Source organism: Lissotriton vulgaris, chromosome 8 (genome assembly GCF_964263255.1).
Source record: "Lissotriton vulgaris chromosome 8, aLisVul1.2, whole genome shotgun sequence".
Taxonomy (NCBI): Eukaryota; Metazoa; Chordata; class Amphibia; order Caudata; family Salamandridae; genus Lissotriton; species Lissotriton vulgaris.
The window spans coordinates 538077490-538098503 of NC_141696.1; the positions used below are offsets into that span (position 1 = coordinate 538077490).

Here is a 21014-nt window from a genome sequence, read left to right on the forward strand (position 1 = left end):
GTATAGGTTTAGGGGTCTGAGGTCTAGAATAGGCCTTAGAGAGCCAGCCTTCCTTTGGGATAAGAAAGTACAGGCAGTAAACTCTTGTTTTGTTGGTGCAGGGGAGCGGGTTCTATTGCACTTTTTTTCAAGAGGGATATTACCTATTGCTTTAGCAGTAACAAATGTTCTTGTGACATTGCATTGGATGCAGTTTGGGTGGTATGTTTAGGGGGGGGGGGGTTGGGAGAGGTTAGTTCGAGACAGTAACCCAATTGAATTATTTGTCGCACCCACCTGTCTGATGTGATGTTGGTCCAGACAGGAAGGAATTGTTGCAGTCTTCCCCCGACTGGAGTGGAATGGTGAGGGGGAATTGGAGAGAAGTCATTTGGTAGGTGTGGAGGAAGAGCAGGAGTTGTTAGTTTTGCCTCTGCCTTTGTTATGGTTATCCCTGTAACAACTTCTTTGGTAGCCTCTAGTGAAGGTGGATTGAGTAGGGGTTTTGTAAGAAGTGGAGGGGCTATCTGAGGAGCAGCCTCTGGTGGAGCTTCTGTATGATGTGCAACGAAAGGATTGTTTGGGAGCTTGCGACTGCAAGGCTACCATAGATTTAGCTGTGTCGGTATTCTTCATTTTCTCAAGGGATACATCCACATTAATGAAATGAAATGAAATGAAAATTGCACTTGTATAGCGCTTAACTACCCGGAGGCCTCGCAGCGCTTGAGACTGATTACTTGAAGCGAGCTCAGGGCAGATAAGCAAGTTTTGGCAAACAAGTGCGTTTTCAAAGCTTTCCTGAAAGACATATGGTTGCTGTTTTCTCGAAGAGAGAGCGGGAGGGAATTCCAAAGTCTAGCCGCAGTGTGGGAAAAAGAGCGGCCTCCCCAACGGGCCTTGTTGATTTTGATGGAAGTTGCCAGCTGAAGGGTACAAGAGCGAAGGGAGCGAGACGGGACATAAGGCGTGACCATAGAATGTAAAATTGCGGGGCCTGTTCGATGGAAGGATTTGTGCAAAATGCACATAGCCTTGAAATGTACTCTTGCCGCCACTGGGAGCCAGTGAAGCTCCTTTAGGGCATTCTTTGCCGACTGCCAGCGGGGTAGGTTGTAGAGTAAGCGGGCAGCACTATTTTGTGTGACCTGGAGCTTCTGTATGACAGAAGCCGGGGCTCCCATATAGAGAGCATTCCCGTAATCTAGGCGGGAGAGTATCAGGGCCTGGGCCATGACCCTCCTCGCCTGGAATGGGAGCAGAGGGAGCACCTTGCGCAACATCCTCATTAGCCAAAAACAAGTTGAGGCGGTCTTGGTGGCTTGGACCGAGAAATCGAGTGCTTTGTCAAGCCAGATCCCGAGGCTTTTTATCTGGGACTTGGGGACGGGGGGCGAGCCCAAACATGGTGGCCAGATGGATGCAAGGGCAGAGGGGGAAGAATTGCCCAATAGGATGATATCTGTCTTCTCCCCGTTGAGTTTTAGACAGGAAGAGCGCATCCACCTGGCGACAGCCTCTAGACAGGGACCTAAGGTGGTGGACGATCCCTCAGAGTGGTCTAAAGAGACCACCAGTTGGGTATCGTCCGCGTAGGTGACAATACGCACACCAAAGGGATGGACTATCTTGTCTAGAGGTTCCATGTAGGCATTAAAAAGGGTAGGGCTCAGGGAGGAGCCCTGGGGAACCCCACACCTAAGTGGATGTTTGGGAGAGGCCACCTAACCCTCAAAGACCTGAAAGAATCATTCATCCAGGAAGGATGTCAGCCATTCTAGGGCCGCGCCCGACACGCCCATGCCCGCCAGTCGTTGTAATAGCGTGGCATGGTTAACCGTGTCGAACGCGGCGCTGAGATCCAATAAAATAATGGCGACTTTTCCTCCCCGGTCCAACACTGCTCTTTCTTCCGTTACCGCTAAGAGGGCGGTTTTGGTTCCGTGCTGAGGGCGGAACCCTGTCTGAGAGGCACGCAGCAGACTATTGGACTCCAGGGTAGTCCATTAAGGTGTTATTAACGTGCCTCTCAAGCAGTTTGCTCAGCCACGGAAGTAAAGAAATAGGGCGGTAGTTGGACAGGTTGCTCTGGTCCAGGGTGGGCTTTTTCAACAAGGCCTTCACCATCGCACACTTCCATGGTGGTGGGACAGATTTAGAAGTGATAGATGTATTGAGAACATCTAGGATCACCGGATGAATGACGTCCAAGGCCTTAATAAGGATCTGGGGGGGTGCTGGATAGTTGGGGGAACCAGAGGTGATCCTAGGGATAAGTCTTTCTAGTCCAGGGGCGTCAAGAAGTGGAATTTTGTCCAGCATACAGGGGACCAAGGAGTCAGAGACTGTAAGAGAGGTGGGTTCCGAATCATTCGTAGTGTTACTGAATGAGGAGTATATGGCCTGGATTTTTTGGGAGAAAAAAACCTGCCAAATCATTACAGCGATTTTGGGCGCCTTCAGCAGAGGGACGCTCGGCGAGAGGAGAGATAAGGGATTTGGCTATTTTAAAAATTTCCTTGGGGGAATTTTCAGCCGCGGTAATTTTCCCTTCATAGAACAAAAAAAAACTTGTGCCGCCTTTATCTCCCTTTTATAGAGCTTAATAGCAGCCCTGTACTCAGCCTTTCTAAGTTGGGAATGATCCTGCCTCCAGGCTCTCTCGAGTCTACGGCAGGTTTGTTTCATGGATCTGAGAGCAGGTGTATACCATGGGGCAACTTTGGGTCATCTTATAGATTTACAAGAGTGCTTTGGAAAAACCTGATCAAGAGTACTAGAGATCCAAATATCAAAATTATTAGTGGCCGTATTGGAATTAGTTGCCTTCCTGGGTGGATCTCTGGCAAGGGCGGCTTCCCAATCGGGAAGGAGAAGTGAGGGCCATTTCCTTCCCTGGTGCTTGGCGGAATTTTGAGAGGAAGAAGGGGAATTGGTATGCCAGATGAAAGGTATTAAAAAATGGTCAGTCCAGGGTAATGGTATAGGGGTCTCCACAGTAAGATTGTCTAGGTTGCTGTAGATGTGATCAAGGAGATGTCCTCTATTATGTGTTGCAAGGAAGCCCTTTTAGCATAGATCGATGGCTTGCAGGTTGGAACGGAGATTATTGGCTGACGTGTCGTGGGGGCCATCTAGATGAAGGTTGAGGTCCCCGAGCAAAGTGAGATTAGGCGAGGTTAGAACGACACTTGCCACGAGGTCTGTTATCTTGGTAATGAAATTATTGAGGGCGCCAGGTAGGCGGTAGGCTAGAATACCAGAGAAGGTGGTAGTGGGAGAGAGTTCTAACGAGAAGTGAAGGCTCTCGCAAGCAGACGTGGTGGTAGGCGTGACACAGCATCTATAGCTGTCTCTGTATATGATGGCCAATCCACCACCTCTCCCAGTCTGGCGGTCAAGTCGTTTGAGGGTGTATCCTTGAGGGGTAACCCACACTGTGGTCGGATCATTGTTGCTCATCGAATGGTTGATAGAGGATGGAACTCTGGACTTCAGGTTTGAAACCTGAAATGTGTAGCCAGGCATGCCTACGCAAAAGGACACTGGTGTTAATTGCCCTTGAAGCAGTAACTAACACATCTAGGGCACAATCAATGGAGGTATTGGTGAGAGTTTTACCTTCTGGTAGGAGCTCAATGGCCCTATTTTTATATTTCTCTGGGAGATGCTGCATTATGGATTCCAGCTCATCATAATGTGCCCTGTCGTACCTCGCTAACAGTGCCTGAGTATTGGCAATGCACCATCTGTAGGATGCCTGTGACGCAGTTAGTTTGCAAGAGGTGTCTAGGAGTTTACATTCCTTCTCTGGTGGGGGGCCTCACCGGATGTTTGGGAATTGGCCCTTTTTCGCGCCTTGGATACCACAAGAAAGTCTAGTGGTACAGGCCTTTAATGTAGACTGGATCTGAAGGGGTAGCTTTATACTTTCTCGATCCGGGGGGTTTATGACTCGAGCCCTGACTGAATCTTTAAATACCTCTGGTGCATGCTTAATGACCCCCTTAAGGGTAGAATTGAGGTGGACTTTTGTGTGGTGTCAAGTGTCATATGAGAAAATCTTCCTCCACCGGGTCTGTGTGTAGGTCAACCCCATGGTATTGGGCAGCTCTATGGACAAGTTGCTTAAAGCCCATAGTGTCCTCTGGGAGGGGAAGCCCTGGAAGGGAGTATGTCATCCTGTGGAACGTTAGGGATGTCTCGGGTGCTATAATCATCCCATGGATCAGGGGAGTCAGGAGGACTAGGATTACCTAATGGTTCATTGCCCGCACCAATCAGAGGTGTTATCTACATCATCTTCTACTGGAGTAGGAGAGGGATGTGGTGGTGGTGGAGGAGGAAGAGAAGGGATCCTTAATGGAGAGGTTGCAATGTCTCTTTTTACAAGGAGGAGCTGGTGCAGGCACATCTAGTGGTTGTTTCTTGAAGCTAAGAGTCAAGTGACCAATCTTGAAATCCTTCACAAGAGTTTTTTGGGTAGGATCTGGTCAAAAACGTTCTGAAGAAGGACGATCTTTCGGTGCTGAGGTCTTTGGTTCCGTAGGCTTTTTCGGCACCAACTCGGTAGTGGTTCTAGGTTCTTTTGGCTTTGAACAGTGACCTTTTGCAGTGTCTTTGGCCGGTGGATCGTGTTGTTTTTTCAGTTTCGAGGCCGTTTTTGGCTCAGAGGCATGGGAGTCGGGGTCCTTCGGTGGTAGTTTTTTAGTCAGCTCAGAGTGTGTTACCTGCAGTCTTCGGCGCAGAGTGCTTGGATGTCGAAGCAGCGGTCTGCATGGATGAGAAAGAGGATGGCTTCTTTTTTGGTGCTGGTAGGTGTGTGTCAGTACCGGGGGTAGGCTGAATTGAGCCAGAGTCGCCTGAAGGCTTAGCCGACTTCTTTACCGGGCCCGAAGGCAGGGCATGAGAAGCGGTCACTCTGTGTGCACCTGGGCGCGAAGGTGTGACCGAAGCCTTATTTAATGGTGTCGAGGGAGGGTCGGAGTCCACGTGTGTACTCACGTCCCACTGTAATTGTGAAAACAAGAGGTATTCCAGATTATAGTTCCTAAACCAGGATAGATAAATTAGTTTAGGGAACATGAATAGAACTATGGACCTAAGCAGACATGACATGGTAATCAACACTATGTGAAAAGATATAACTTAAAGTGTATAATAGACAACAATGTGATATTCAAAATTTATTTTTCTATTTCATAAAGATAAACATTTAACCTAATTTCGTTTTCATATCCAATAATTACGTACTTCTGTGCTAATATCTCTTTAACCCCTTCCACACTCATGACGAGCTGGGCTCGTCATGGTGTAGCCTCCTCAAACACTGATGACGAGCCCAGCTCGTCATGAAATAAAGGAATACAACAATTCCCAGCACAGGAGGGGAATTGCCTTAGCAGCCATGGAGTTAAACGTCACAGTTAGTAAGGTTCAATAATCACTTTCTAAATTCATCAATTTATGAAGAACACTTCGAGAACACAATCTTTGTTGAACATGGCTGGAGAAGTTTATAGTTGCTACGCACGTTTCGGCTATCAGCCTTCTTCAGGAAGCCATGATGTGCATTCAAAAGAAACCTACACAAAAACACAAATAACCAATAAATCCATATCAGGTCACGGTCTTATATACAGATTTATAAACATAGCAGATAAACTATTTACAATAAATACATTTTTTATAAAAACTATATATATATATATATATATATATATATATATATATATATATATATATATATATATATATATATATATATATATATATACATATATATACATACATATACTAGTCTAAGCAACTTTAACACAGTTCTACAATTAGCATCCCAAAATCAGGGGGTTCATGTCAATTAATAGCAGACATGCTGTGTCCTACACCTCAGTTTCCAACAACATTGTGCAATACCTATTCCATTACAATTCAGAGACAGGAAAAGGTGAAACAAAAGGAAACTTAATCATTCAAGAAAATGTAGAACAGCAGTATAAAAGAGTTATCACCAATTGGTATTTTCTTAGACATTAGGGAGTTTTGCGATATAATCCTGAACAGTTTGCTCTCAAAACAGAGGTTGATGGTCACTCAACTCTATATATTCCTTATTAGAATGACTGACCTCTACCCTAGTTTGACATGGACCCCCCTGATTTTGGGATGCTAATGTAGAACTGTGTTGATAAAGTTGCTTAGTCTAATATATATATATATATATATATATATATATATATATATATATATATATATATATATATATATATATATATATATATATATATATATATATATATATATATTTTTTTATTAAAAAAAATTATTGTAAATATTGTAAATAATTTATCTGCTAGGTTTATAAATATATATATATAAGACCGTGAACTGATATGGATATTTTGGTTATTTGTGTAGGTTTCTTTTGAATGCACATCATGGCTTCCTGACGAAGGCTGATAGCCGAAACGCGCGTATCAACTATAAACTTCTCTAGCCATGTTCAACAAAGATTGTGTTCTCAAAGTGTTCTTCATAAATTGATGAATTTAGAAAGTGATTATTGAACCTTACTAACTGACGTTTAAAGAGATATTTCACAGAAGTACGGTAATTATTGGCTATGAAAACGAAATTAGGTTAAATGTTTATCTTTATGAAATAGAAAAATAAATATATTTTGAATATCACATTATTGTTTATTATACACTATAAGTTATATGTTTTCACAGTGTTGATTACCATGTCATGTCTGCTTAGGTCCATAGTTCTATTCATGTTCCCTAAACATTCTGTTCTCAACTCACGTCCCACTGTACAGGAGTGATGTCCTCGACGTCCGAGTCCTCGGCTTCGGAGTCGCCGACGATGCCTTGTTCGACACGCTCCTCTTCTGGCATGTCGACACCCTCTTGGATGATATAGTCGGGGATCGAAGACTACGAGCGAGCCATGGTCATTCGAGCTAGTCGGTCCTGAATTGTCTTTTTGGAGCGGAAGGAGGCACAATCTGAACAGTCTCTGGCTTCCTGCTCCAGTGAGAGGCAGAGATTGCAAACATCATGGTGATCGGTGTGCGGAAACTTTGACCCACATTGAGGACACTTCTTAAATGGCGTCCTTTCCATGAGCCAGAAGGCAAGGCCCATGTAGACCGGAAGGCATTCCTCGACGACCGGAATCAAAGACTTCGAAGATGTTGAGACTCGCGCCGATTGGGGATCGCATTCGAGACAATACCGTTGAAAAGGGTGAAGGATTGCGCACTGAAAATAGAATCGATTCCAAACCGGAGCGCAGGAAACACATCCGAGCTCGATGGCTTAAAAAACAATCTAAGGAGGAAACTGATGCCCTTGCACAATCCGATCCAAAGGAGGAGTCACCTATACCGTGACTTCCAAAGACTTTTCAGGACAAAAACAAGTGCCAACATCCGGGTCCAACACTAGATGGCGATCTAGGCAACAGTGTGTAATCTGCAACTCAGATGCCTCGAACATGTAATTAAAAAAATTACACCAAAATGACAAAAATGCAAAGGGAGGAACCGGAGATAGGAATGTGAAGTAGGAATAGCACCAAAAAGGACTATGTTCTTACACATGTGGTCTGTGATGCAAACAGTAGGAGGGGCGCTTTTTGCACTTTAAATTAAAATCATGGTGTATGCAACTTTGTGACACGTGATCAAGGGCTTACGGGCTTGAAACGCGTTGTGTTGGGTCACTGAATAAATTATTGCCCACTTGAAAAAGCTCCGGAGGTCTGCGTCTCTTTCCTCGCCTGACTGCCGCTGGGAGAACTCAGGAAGTGGTTTGAGGGTTTCCAGGTGTCTATTACGAAGGGCGGTTACCTTCGTTACCGGACCTCCTCCCCACGAGTCGGCGGCTGAATCTAACCGACAAAGCACAAGGATCCATGGTGGATAACTATCAGCTGCCGCCTACCCCGGGAGAGTACGAGTGGAAAACGGAGTCACCAGGATATTGCCGGCCGTGTACGCGTGGACGGAGGTTCGGCGGAAAAGCGGCAACAATCCGGTGAGTCTGCTCGATACTGTATCCAGCGGGAACACGTAGAAGGGGAGTTGGAGCATTTCACAACAGCGCGGCGGGGTGAGAGGAACCAGCGTCTTATCCTCGCATGCCTGTTGGGGCTTGGTGTAAAATAACGTGACCCAATCATGTCAGCAGCCGAAATGAGGGAACGAGAGCTGGCGGCTGAGGCAATGTTTTGCGCGCAAGCTAAACCGGCTAAAGAAACTGCCGTGCCAGCCAGCGCTACAACTGAAAAGGACAAAGACATTACATGCCTGTACAAGGAGTTGGAAAAAAAGCGGAAACTTGAAATTACCAAGTGGTGGGAACATCGCTCTTTGTCAAAGTATGCAGAAGTTGGAAGGGTGCCACGAGGACTTCGGATTCTATTAGCGCCCAGCTTTGACAAGCCTAATCCCAATATGCTACGTGAGTGGGGGGAGAGCAACCTCACTGCCTCAATGAATTTAGTTAAAATCCTCATAAAATATGCTCAAATCGACCGTGAGTAATTATTGAAAGAAATTGATGTCCTTTTGGAAAGAATTAAGGAATTGGGAGCTACTGAACAAAATGCTAAACTAGAGGAAACCATGTTAGACCACCTAAAAAAACATGAGGAAAAAATCAAACTAAGAAAGGCAACTAAATTCAACCGTGACCTACAAGACTATGAAAATGGTCAGATTTTTACTTTCTCTAGGAAGTTTGATCCCATAAAGCGCCAACAATATACAGAAAAAGTCAATACTCAGGAAGAAGTGGGCAGTGCAAGACAAATCGTAGAGAACTCAGACAGTCTTGAAACCATTTCACTCACCAGTGCATCTAGCACGGAATCTATTCCCACAAGAAGAAAACAAACAGTGTTGAATGTGGGACAGGAGATTGATTTTTTAGTCGAGGCGAGACTGCAAACACTAAGACCTCAACGGAACCAAGTAGTAGTAAATGTCGGCGAACCAAAAGACGACGCGAACAACGCAAAAGGTGCAAAGAAAAACACCAACACCAAAAAAACAAAAGCGAAATGGAGAAAAAACAAAAAGGAGTAACAGATAATACTGTGATCAATTTATCCAATGTTACCCTATCCAAAGCGGAAGAACAACTGCTGGCTTTGGGTCTCAATTTTTGCCCAGGTGATAGTTTTAATTACGCTAGAACGCGCATTGATGTTTATTGTTTCATCAGGAAATTAAAGCTAAAGAAATTCTTTGCCCTCAAGACATCAAAAGACATTGAAGAAGACAACGCAGCTGAAGGAAATGAAAGTGCACCCGCTATCAATTTAGCAGCATCGGATATTCACCAATTACTCTTGGTACATGATTTGGCAGATGGTTCGGACAGTTCTGAAGAGAATGAACAAGATCAAGCTACCCAGGCACGACTACGCAGAATAGACCACGTCCAAGAGGGGGCTGGGCTCAGCCCCTTCAAACCGAAGTCTAGCTTTGTTCCAATTATGCCGAAGGACAGCATTGATGTGTTTCATGATTTAATCATTAATGATCTTAAAAAATTAAATCATACTGTCCTCAAAAACAGATGTGAAAGAAATTTGTTTTTTAAAAGAAAGGCATATTTTGATTTGGTCAAAAAATTGGAAAACAATCAGGAGGTGGTGGTCAAAAAGTCTGATAAAGGTGGGAACCTAGTTTTGTGGCCTAGGAAGGAATATGTAGCCGAGGCATCTCGCCAATTAAATGATGAGAATTGTTACGCGAAGTCTAATATGAAGGAATATGAGAAAGCCAAATCTGTTTTACACAAAATGTTAGCATCTTGGAAAAGACAAGGGTTAATTTCCACAGAAGAATACAAATATATGCTAATAGAGTTCCCAGTGATACCTGTGCTGTACCTAATTCCCAAGATTCACAAAAATGTGGTCCCTATTCCTGGAAGGCCTATAATATCGGCCATTAATAGTATAGGTGAACATGTGGGCCAGTATATTGATTTTTTCCTACAGGGCTTGGTGATGTCATTACCTAGCTATGTTAAGGATACTGGCGATTTTCTACAGAAAATCAAGAAGCTCCCATGGTCTAATAATTTACTTCTTATCACTTTAGATATAGAAGCTTTATACACGTCTATAGACCATACACAAGGGCTTGCTTCAGTCAAATACTTCTTGGAGACACGGTCCAGCACACTTTATGAGCATAACAAAATCTTACTACAGTTAATCAGTTGGTGTCTGAACAATAATTTTTTCTTGTTCGACAAGGATCTATATAAACAAATGAGAGGAGTGGCGATGGGGGCCTGCTTCTCCCCCAGCTATGCATGCTTGCATGTTGGCTGGTGGGAGGAGCAGGTCCTTAAGACCACCTTTCTAAGGGAATACAACACCCACATTAGATCTTACCTGCGGTATATAGATGATGTGTTCATTCTGTGGGAGGGTACAGAAGGGGAAGCTACTTTGTTTGTGAATGAGATAAACAAAAATGACTTAAATTTAAGATTTACTTCCCACATAGAGAGAAAAGAAATTGAATTTCTCGATGTAAAGATCTTTGTACATAATAACACCCTTGAAAGTACATTGCACAGGAAGGTGACTTCCGGTAACATCACTTTGCACGCAACCAGTTCGCATCCAAAGCACCTCATTGCTAGTATCCCCTATGGAGAAATCCTAAGGATAAAAAGGATTTGTAGCAATGAGGAACAATTTGAAAAGTGTAAATCTGATTTAATAATCAGATTAAAAGACAGAGGATACTCTTCCAAAACAATTAGGGAGGCAGAGGAAAAGGCCAAAACTAGACCTAGAAGTAGTCTTTTCACAGAGGAACAATGCCCCAACACAGCTGGTGTTACCAGCCTAGTTCAGACACCAGATACTCCTAGGTTAATTACCACGTTTAACAGAGAGGAACGTCAGATCAGGTCCATTATAAATAGGCATTGGCCTGTAGTTCTGACAGATAACATCCTACAAACTAGGATAGCTGCCAAACCTGTAATCACCTTCAGAAGGAGCAGCACTATGGGCAGTAGACTAGATAAAGTATCCCCTGAGATTAAAAAAGTCACTACTTGGATGCTTACAAAGAAAGGGTTCACCAAATGTTCCACATGTAGAGCGTGCAAATTTGGATGCAACATGACCTCATATCACACGCCCTTCAAGACCACTTCCAACCCAATAACAGGCAATTACACTTGCAAGACTGAATATGCCGTATATGTCCTGACGTGCACCTGTGGGCTACGCTACGTGGGTAGCACAAAGCTACAGGTGCACGTCAGGATTTTGCAGCATATTAGGGCCATCTTACACAGCGATGCAACATATCCTGTTGCAAGACATTTTAAGAAAGTGCATGCCAACAACATCAACTGCCTTTCTTACTATGTAATTGACGCTGTAAACAAAAAGAGAAGAGGGGGCAATAGAGAACGCCAACTCCGGCAATTAGAGACCAAGTATATCTTGGACTTAGATTGCAAATGGCCCAACGGGTTGAACACGACGGAAGACATGCGGAGTTTTCTGTAATAACAAACTAGTTACAGCATGGTCTTAGACACGTTGGTTCATGTACCTCAGTCTTGTGTGTATATATGAATTCGTCCTTGTAAATATAACACATGTATATAGTTTGCACATATTTCTCCCTCATGTAGAATTTCTCTCTTTTAAAAAAACAATGAAGTTTAAACAACTGTTTTTATAATCAAATGGTTTTGGGATGTTTCACGAATACCTACATTTGCCTTGAATTCATTTACATGTATTCTTGTGGTCAATGGCAAATCAGACCCTTCGATCCAAATTTGATTATTTTGAGAAATTTGCACCATTTTCTGCACTTGCACTTTACTATTTTGTAAGGGATGCACTTATAAGCACTTTTTTGAACCCTCTCCATAGTTATAGACTATGTATGTGTATAAACTTAAAAAACTGTTTTAGGGGTTGATTACAACGGATAACAGTTCAGCTTTGCACAGGGTATTTTGATAAAACGGATTTAACCGGTTATTTATTTTTCCCTGAATTACTGCTTGTAAATACGGTAATAGATAAAGGTGGTTTTGCCTTTTTGTAAAAAGAAATTTTAAAATATAAAGAACTATAACTATATTTATTTTTTATAAGTTCTGTGGCATATTTTAACTAATGAAATTCAAGTCTTAGATTACTTGTATAAATGTGTTTAATATGCCAAGTGTGATACTCCGTTTCATTTTACAAGCGGTTAAATTGTTACAAAAAAAGAAAGCTACACTGCACAGTATTTTTTCCATGTTCTTACACATGTGGTCTGTGATGCAAACAGTAGGAGGGGCGCTTTTTGCACTTTAAATTAAAATCATGGTGTATGCAACTTTGTGACACGTGATCAAGGGCTTACGGGCTTGAAACGCGTTGTGTTGGGTCACTGAATAAATTATTGCCCACTTGAAAAAGCTCCGGAGGTCTGCGTCTCTTTCCTCGCCTGACTGCCGCTGGGAGAACTCAGGAAGTGGTTTGAGGGTTTATATATATATATATATATATATATATATATATATATATATATATATATTGTTTTTATTAAAAAAAATTATTGTAAATATTGTAAATAATTTATCTGCTAGGTTTATAAATATATATATAAGACCGTGAACTGATATGGATATTTTGGTTATTTGTGTAGGTTTCTTTTGAATGCACATCATGGCTTCCTGACGAAGGCTGATAGCCGAAACGCGCGTATCAACTATAAACTTCTCTAGCCATGTTCAACAAAGATTGTGTTCTCAAAGTGTTCTTCATAAATTGATGAATTTAGAAAGTGATTATTGAACCTTACTAACTGACGTTTAAAGAGATATTTCACAGAAGTACGGTAATTATTGGCTATGAAAACGAAATTAGGTTAAATGTTTATCTTTATGAAATAGAAAAATAAATATATTTTGAATATCACATTATTGTTTATTATACACTATAAGTTATATGTTTTCACAGTGTTGATTACCATGTCATGTCTGCTTAGGTCCATAGTTCTATTCATGTTCCCTAAACATTCTGTTCTCAACTCACGTCCCACTGTACAGGAGTGATGTCCTCGACGTCCGAGTCCTCGGCTTCGGAGTCGCCGACCATGCCTTGTTCGACACGCTCCTCTTCTGGCATGTCGACACCCTCTTGGATGATATAGTCGGGGATCGAAGACTACGAGCGAGCCATGGTCATTCGAGCTAGTCGGTCCTGAATTGTCTTTTTGGAGCGGAAGGAGGCACAATCTGAACAGTCTCTGGCTTCCTGCTCCAGTGAGAGGCAGAGATTGCAAACATCATGGTGATCGGTGTGCGGAAACTTTGACCCACATTGAGGACACTTCTTAAATGGCGTCCTTTCCATGAGCCAGAAGGCAAGGCCCAGGTAGACCGGAAGGCATTCCTCGACGACCGGAATCAAAGACTTCGAAGATGTTGAGACTCGCGCCGATTGGGGATCGCATTCGAGACAATACCGTTGAAAAGGGTGAAGGATTGCGCACTGAAAATAGAATCGATTCCAAACCGGAGCGCAGGAAACACATCCGAGCTCGATGGCTTAAAAAACAATCTAAGGAGGAAACTGATGCCCTTGCACAATCCGATCCAAAGGAGGAGTCACCTATACCGTGACTTCCAAAGACTTTTCAGGACAAAAACAAGTGCAAACATCCGGGTCCAACACTAGATGGCGATCTAGGCAACAGTGTGTAATCTGCAACTCAGATGCCTCGAACATGTAATTAAAAAAATTACACCAAAATGACAAAAATGCAAAGGGAGGAACCGGAGATAAGAATGTGAAGTAGGAATAGCACCAAAAAGGACTATGCGCTAATGATAGTCTACGCTCTTGGTAGACCGGACTCTAGGCATAATTTCAAGCGGAACATTTTAGAGCACATGTATGATACATCAATCAGAGTTGTCTGAGACAAATATTTACCTTCTGACTTTGTTTTTTAAGTTCCAAAGAACTACAGGAGAACTTCTCTTAAGCCAGTCCAGAATAATTTGCCACTGGTTAGCTGGGTACTGCCAGAAAAGGTCTCTTGCAGTGTGTTGGCTCCCTGTAGCCACAGAGGAGGTCAGTCAACTGACCCCTGGGTTACACTTCTTTGTTCTGGGTACAAGAAGGAGCCGGTTCAGTACTTCAGGCCTGCTCCCATGGCCCAGACAAGAGGTCAAGTCCTCTTCTGATCATTCGGAAGCCCAGAAAGCGTTCTTATGAGGATGCCAGAGGTGCCACATTTAGGCCGGTCACCAGATTGTGGGTGGGTGCGCCTCTGTAGCCACTCCCTAACCAACGGGGTAACGGTCCCGGGACCAGCCCTACCCACTTTTCCAGTGGTCACTTTGTGCCTTACAGTAAACATGCCCAAAATACCTTGAGTCAGGACATTTTCAAGATGGTCAAAGTCATTCAGCCACATTAAAGCTGGACTGGGTACATTTGTGTGGGGAGCGAACAATGGTAATCCTAGTGTCTTTCCACATCTAACACAAAAATATAGATGGAAACAGCAACTTTAACACAAACTAGAGACAGGCGTCTGGCAGAAACAAATGCAGGGTTATTCAGCAACCAGATAGGAGATTCATAGAAGGGTCTATGCATCCTGTTCTCTCTCTTTCAAGTGTGCCCCAAGTGTTAAATGTGGCTTAACAGACCTGAAAGGTAGAATTTGAAAATGAGGTGTTACTGGATGCCACAGCTCCCATTCTGAATTTTCTGGGGCATACAGAAATCATCTCTGCCTATTAAGGTTCACTTATTGTTTGCTCCGGGGTGGCATTTCACACCTTGTTCACACCTATTCAAAACTGAGCACAGAGCGGACAGAAGCTTATGCTAATTAGCCTTCAGACAGTTCAGACAGCTAAAGGCTAACTTTCTAAAAGTTACTTTAATATTTATTACAATCACAATAACCATTATAAATAGTGGTTTACTGATTTTTCTAGCGGTATCTTTCCTGAGATACAGTATTAGTAATTTAATTTCAAGACAGGACAGCTAGGCCTGATACAGTGAAAATAACTTTGAGCCTTTTCATTTTAGAGATATGGTAACAAATGTTTTATATGTCCCACTTTTAAATACCATGCACCCTACGTTGTGAGCTGGAAGGCCTATATAAGGCTGACCTAACATGTAAAAGGTTGTCTTCGCACAAAGGGAATTTAGCAGGGTTTGTACAGTGCAGCAGTCAAGCTATAAATCTTATTTTGTCACACTAGTGGATGGCACGATAGTTGCTGCAGTCCACAGGTGACAGTTAACATTTTGGGCCATGGGTGTATTTCCACACCATATACTGTGGGTTTATATATGTTAAATACGCCAATTGGGGATTAGCCAATCCAGCCATGTTTAAAGAAATAAAGAAAGAGGATAAAGTACATTTACCCCTGGCATAGGACAAGGAACTATGCAGAAATAGTGGATTGTCTACAGTTCTCAATGGGCATCTGAAGATGGAATACGCAGGCTAGGTAGGACTGGGCTTTGACCCTGATGAAGGGGTACAGGTAACTTCACCCATTGAGCTGTGGTTCCATCACCCCTCTCTCAACCTCCAGCAGAAGTATTCCCTGCAGCGAGGGAGGTGCTGTGCATCGAAATGAACATGTAAAACCAGGCTTAGACAAAGTTTGAACTTGAACATTTCTTGACTGGCAGAGAATCAGGGTGAGGTGACAAGGGTATGAAAGAAAGAGTATGTTGGCAGAGAAGATTTCATGGTTTGTCTGGCTTGGAGCTTTTTGTTGAGAGGAACAAACGGTCAGTTGATTTTCACAGAGGGCATCTAACCTGGCTGAAGCCTACCAAGCAGCAACTTACACTCTTGGCTCCCTGGAGAAACGAGTCTCAATGTAAAGTGAGAGAGGGGGAGAAGGAAGCAAGGTGACCCTGACAACGAGAAGACTTTACCAGCTTTTTATGTTCACTCCCCAACAGAGATTTTGGGGCCAACATTCAAGATTTAAGTGGAATTCTGAGACATACTTATGAAGCCGTGTAGTGGCCTCATTGGCCATTGTGCCTGGATTGAAGCACTGGAGAATTTTGGATTCCAGAAAAGTGAAGAACATATAGCATGTTAGGGGAAGAGATCATCAAATGATCCTGATGGTGACAACTATAGATTTCAGGTTAATCCTGCTGAGAGTTTTTGGTGCCAAAAGTGAAGGAATTAGAGGAGCCACAAATTGATCTTACCTGGAGTTGTGGAGCTTAAATCAACCAGTATTCTGCAATGGCCTGCAGGGGGATTTCTACTCCCACCTGAGACACCAAGTCTGAAAGTAATACTGTTAAGTGGAGTGAAATGCTCGGCCTTAAAAATGAGGTATAACAGTATGCTTCATAAACTTGCATACGTCGCTCCACACTGAATGTACCTGCACGAGTGGTACCAGCAGACCAGGGCTTTATCAACTTTGAAAACCTATCACTAATATTCCACAATATTTTGTTCCCAGAGCTTGCTTCAGGGAGGAAATGCTCAAGCTGAGGCGGATTACAGTATGCTCTAATGTAATCACAAATGACAGAATATGCTTCGAGTCTGGCCACTGGTTGGTTAGGACCAAAACTGATCTGCAAACGAAAACTGTAAAGGTTGCACAAAAGCACTACAGAAATCTGTATGCAGCAGATAAATTGCATTTTTGTCCACATTATGAAAAAACTTACTAAATATGGATCTTTGAAAAAAACATATGCCTGGTTAAACTGTAGCTCAACACTTGATAAAGTACTAGAGTTTTAAAATGTGAACTCTAATAAATATAACTAATTTATAGAAGACAGAAGTACAACATGCAACTATTTTGAAGAAACAAAGCAGAACTTCTATAACGCTAATTATTATTACCAAGCAATACATGGCATGCATTGACAGTGTATAGAATTAGTCACTGAACAAAAAATGTACTCACCCCGTAAGCATGGTATACAAAAGAACCCCTAGGCTCCATATATCACATGCAGCGTCATACCCTTGCCTTTTTAATACCTGCAAAAATCAGGATAAAGATTGGTGATGTAGAGACAAAGCAATGACACATATGTAAACAAACTGATTCATTTGAAAATGTAGCTACACTCTGCACACAGCAAATCACTAGTTTTAATTTCCCGGTCTCAGGTCAGAGGGCTCACATCTGTGTGATCACTCGAGAGACGTTGGAAGGCTGACATCACTGCATTACACCTAACATGCAATGAAAAACTGTTTTAACCCTTCCCACGCTTTTCATGCTTATTTTTGGTATTCCCAATTTAACAGCTCAAAGAAAACGACCAAACAAAGCTTGAATGTCTAATGTCAGACTAAAGTGGCTCAGATGAAAAAAAAAAAACAGAGTCTACCTTTTAACTCGCTTTCAACTAAATATTTATTCAGGTTAACTTTGGTAAGGGACACTCAGATCAGGTATGGTTCTTACAAATCTTCACATCAATCCTTTGTAAATATCTGCAGAAGTAGCAGAATCGCACACCACTACAAGTGTGGCTATAGTCATAAGCAGGAAACACCCTTTACACTGTAACGCCTTTACCCCACATCCATTTCTATGCACTGCCATTATCACGAATATGCCTTTACATCACAAGGTAAGTATATATAAGGGAAATATGTGTATGTATATATATCGATCTATATCTCTCTCTCTCTCTCTACCCATTTCTCTCCATCTACATATCTATACATATTACCTACTGGCTAGGTAGTTATTACTAGGACCCATTTTCCATAGGAAAAGCATGTTTTGACTTGCCTATATCTTTGGCACGTTTGACGAATCACCACAAAATGTTCCAAAAAATGTACCCAGTTATTCTAGTGGCGCATGGAAAGTTTTGGGGTGATCCGTCAAGCGGCGGCCGAGAAAAAGGGGTGTGTCAAAAACATGGTTTCCCCATGTTAATTCCCATATGACCTTTAGACATGGCTACCGCTCAAACTGCTGAACGGAATTATACCAAATTTGGCAAGAAAGGTAGATGTTGGTTCAGGGGGAAGTGATGCACTGGGCCAGGGACAGACTGATTTGCATATAGCCAGGTTCTGAGCTGGGATGGGGCAGTGAGATAAATAACGGTGATGGATCAAGCCCTGATCTTTGGACTGGGTAAGAGTGGTCTGCTTAATTCAGACACCCTGTTCATCACCACCCCCTTTTCTAAATCGTTTTTGGCCACTATAGGTGTGGCAGGGTATACTCAGACATGAGTCCCTTTCTCACTGCTCCATCAGGATTCAAGCAAGCCGGGCCGAAGACGGCTGAAATGCCAGAAACCGGTCCCCGGTAGCTGGTCTCCTTTCTGGTGAAGAATTGGCTTGGTAGTTTAGTCTGCCCTGTTCCCATGATGCACTGGGCCAGGGACAGACTGATTTGCATATAGCCAGGTTCTGACTTTTCTAAATCGTTGCCTATATCTTTGGCACGTTTGACGAATCACCACAAAATGTTCCAAAAAATGTACCCAGTTCTAGTGGCGCATGGAAAGTTTTGGGTTGATCCGTCAAGCGGCGGTCGAGAAAAAGGGGTGTGTCAAAAACATGGTTTCCCCATGTTAATTCCCATATGACCTTTAGACATGGCTACCGCTCAAACTGCTGAACGGAATTATACCAAATTTGGCAAGAAAGGTAGATGTTGGTTCAGGGGGAAGTGCCTTTTTGTGATTTGATGTAAATCTGTTCAAAAGTTTTCGAAATATTAACCAAAATCCAAATTTGCATATATAGGGAAGCAAAGGCTCATTGACCTCTCTCAATCGCCTAGATCTGACTGGCAGCCAACACTTCAACTAATACACTATAGCTCCAAAGAGAAGAGACTTCTCCAAAGCCAAAAGGGCAGAGAGGGGTTCCTGGCGGGGATTCGTCCTCCCGAACTTAACTCTATGCCACTGTAAGTACCCCACAAAATGTAAACAAAACGGGTGGGGAAAATAGAAAGAATGAAGAAGCCTTTCGGGTATCAACCACTCCGTCATGGGGAAGGAAATAATTCCTTTTTGTAATGTAACCCTCTCACACTCTAGTAGGGTCATGCTTCCTAAAGGTCAGGGTGGGCTCAACTGTATTTCAGGGAGCGCTTAGAAGAATATGGGCATGGGGTATAAAGATTAAAACTCCTCCTGCAGGTCCAGGTATCCCTTTATTAATGGAACTGCAGGGGGATAATACAATTTATAAATAGTATATATAGGTGGTAAGGAGGTTTATGGTCCTATGAGCGATGTAATTCCCATACTGCCATTAATCCTAAGTAGGTCCAGACACTTACTCTCCAATACAGCCTCTCACGCACTAACTCATTTAACCAAACACCCACTCACTCATCCATACAGCCACTTACATACCCACTCACTCATAAAGCCATTCAGAAACCCACTCACTGATCCCACCATTCAGACTCCCACTCACTCATCCATACAGTCACTGATCACCCACGTATCCACCCATGGAGCCACTCACACTGCCGCTCATTCATCCATACACCCCCTCACACAGCATCTCAGTCACCCCCACAGCTACTCACACACCTACAGACAGTGATACAAACCACACAGCCATTTAAATAATGTAGCCACTCAAATAATGTATTTTCGAAGTAGTATCACTCAATAGTAGTGCACCTAGCATACTAATTTAACTTTTGTAGTAGGTTAGCATACATGTTTAACACCCATAAACTGTTAAAAACACACTCACTTGATGAGGTCACCGGGGATGTAATTTGAGATGCAATCAGTGCTCTCACTGACCCTGTGCATTGCGGGGCGCAAGTTATAGTTAGTTCAGGTAACTATAAATGCTGAATTTCTATGGTTTTGTACAAGTGAAATCTGAGCCTAACTATAAAGTCCCTGTAACCATTTGGTTTTCTCACTGAAATATATATATATATATATATATATATATATATATATATATATATATATATATATATATAACTAAGGGTATTGCACCTAAAAACTAAGAGGCAATCCAGAACAATTGGCAAACGTACAAGGAACTGATGAAAAAGTTACAAAATAATAAAGTCATCATTAACAAAGATGATAAGGGAGGGAACATTGTGCTTTGGCCACAACATCTCTATCTGGAGGAGTCCAACAGGCACCTCAACAATATCACTTGCTACAAAATCTCAAGTCAAAAAGAAATAGCCAGTAGCAATAAAGACCTCGAGTGCCATCGTAATGACTTCAGAACACAAGGACAATTAAGTAAGGAAGAGTGTGCTTTCCTCAACATTGCGTCACCGGTTTTAACAATTTTGTATTTTCTGCCAAAGGTGCACAAAAATGTGACCCCTATCCCAGGTCGATCTATCATCTCGGCCAGAAAAAGTATCTGTGAGAATATCTCCAAGTATGTGGACTCCTTTCTGCAAGATATGGTGACGAGCCAGAAATCCTATCTTCGGGACACCAGCGATTTCCTGCTCAAGGTCAAAGACGTCCCCTGGTATCAGAACTATCTGTTAATTTCAATGGACATCACATCGCCGTACACCAGCATTCAGCACTCAGATGGACTGGCCTGCAAATATTCCCTCAGCAAAAGACCTACTTACTGCCATAGACAATTAACTCATTCTGTTCCTCATTGACTGGTGCCTGACACACAATTTCTTTATGTTTAATAAAAAGACTTACCATCAACTAAGGTGTGGCTATGGGTGCCTGCTTCTCTCCCAGCTACGCAGGTTTACAAGTTGGCTGGTGGGAGGAGCGGGTTCTCATGGTCAAGCATCAGGCAGTCTACAGTACCAACATAGTGTCGTGGCTGAGGTACATAGACGAGGTCTTTGTGATTTGGCGAGGGGATGTGAGTAGTGCAGAGAGTTTCATTGAAGAGATCAATAATAACAATCTCAATCTGGAATTTAATGCCAGTATCCGTGCCACCTCTATTGAATTCCTAGATGTCACTTTGTATATCCCCAATTGCACTCTCC

General features: G+C 42.7%; 1 protein-coding gene across 4 annotated transcripts in view; it reads right to left on the reverse strand.

The window, feature by feature from the left end:
* Positions 1–21014, reverse strand: part of RPS6KA3 (ribosomal protein S6 kinase A3) — a 796620-nt gene that overhangs the window by 150910 nt on the left and 624696 nt on the right. For all 4 annotated transcript variants that reach the window (XM_086934351.1, XM_086934352.1, XM_086934353.1 and 1 more), the window contains one exon: positions 16974–17050. In XM_086934351.1, the coding sequence (XP_086790477.1) occupies positions 16974–17050 (77 nt within the window). The remainder of the gene's footprint in view (positions 1–16973; positions 17051–21014) is intronic.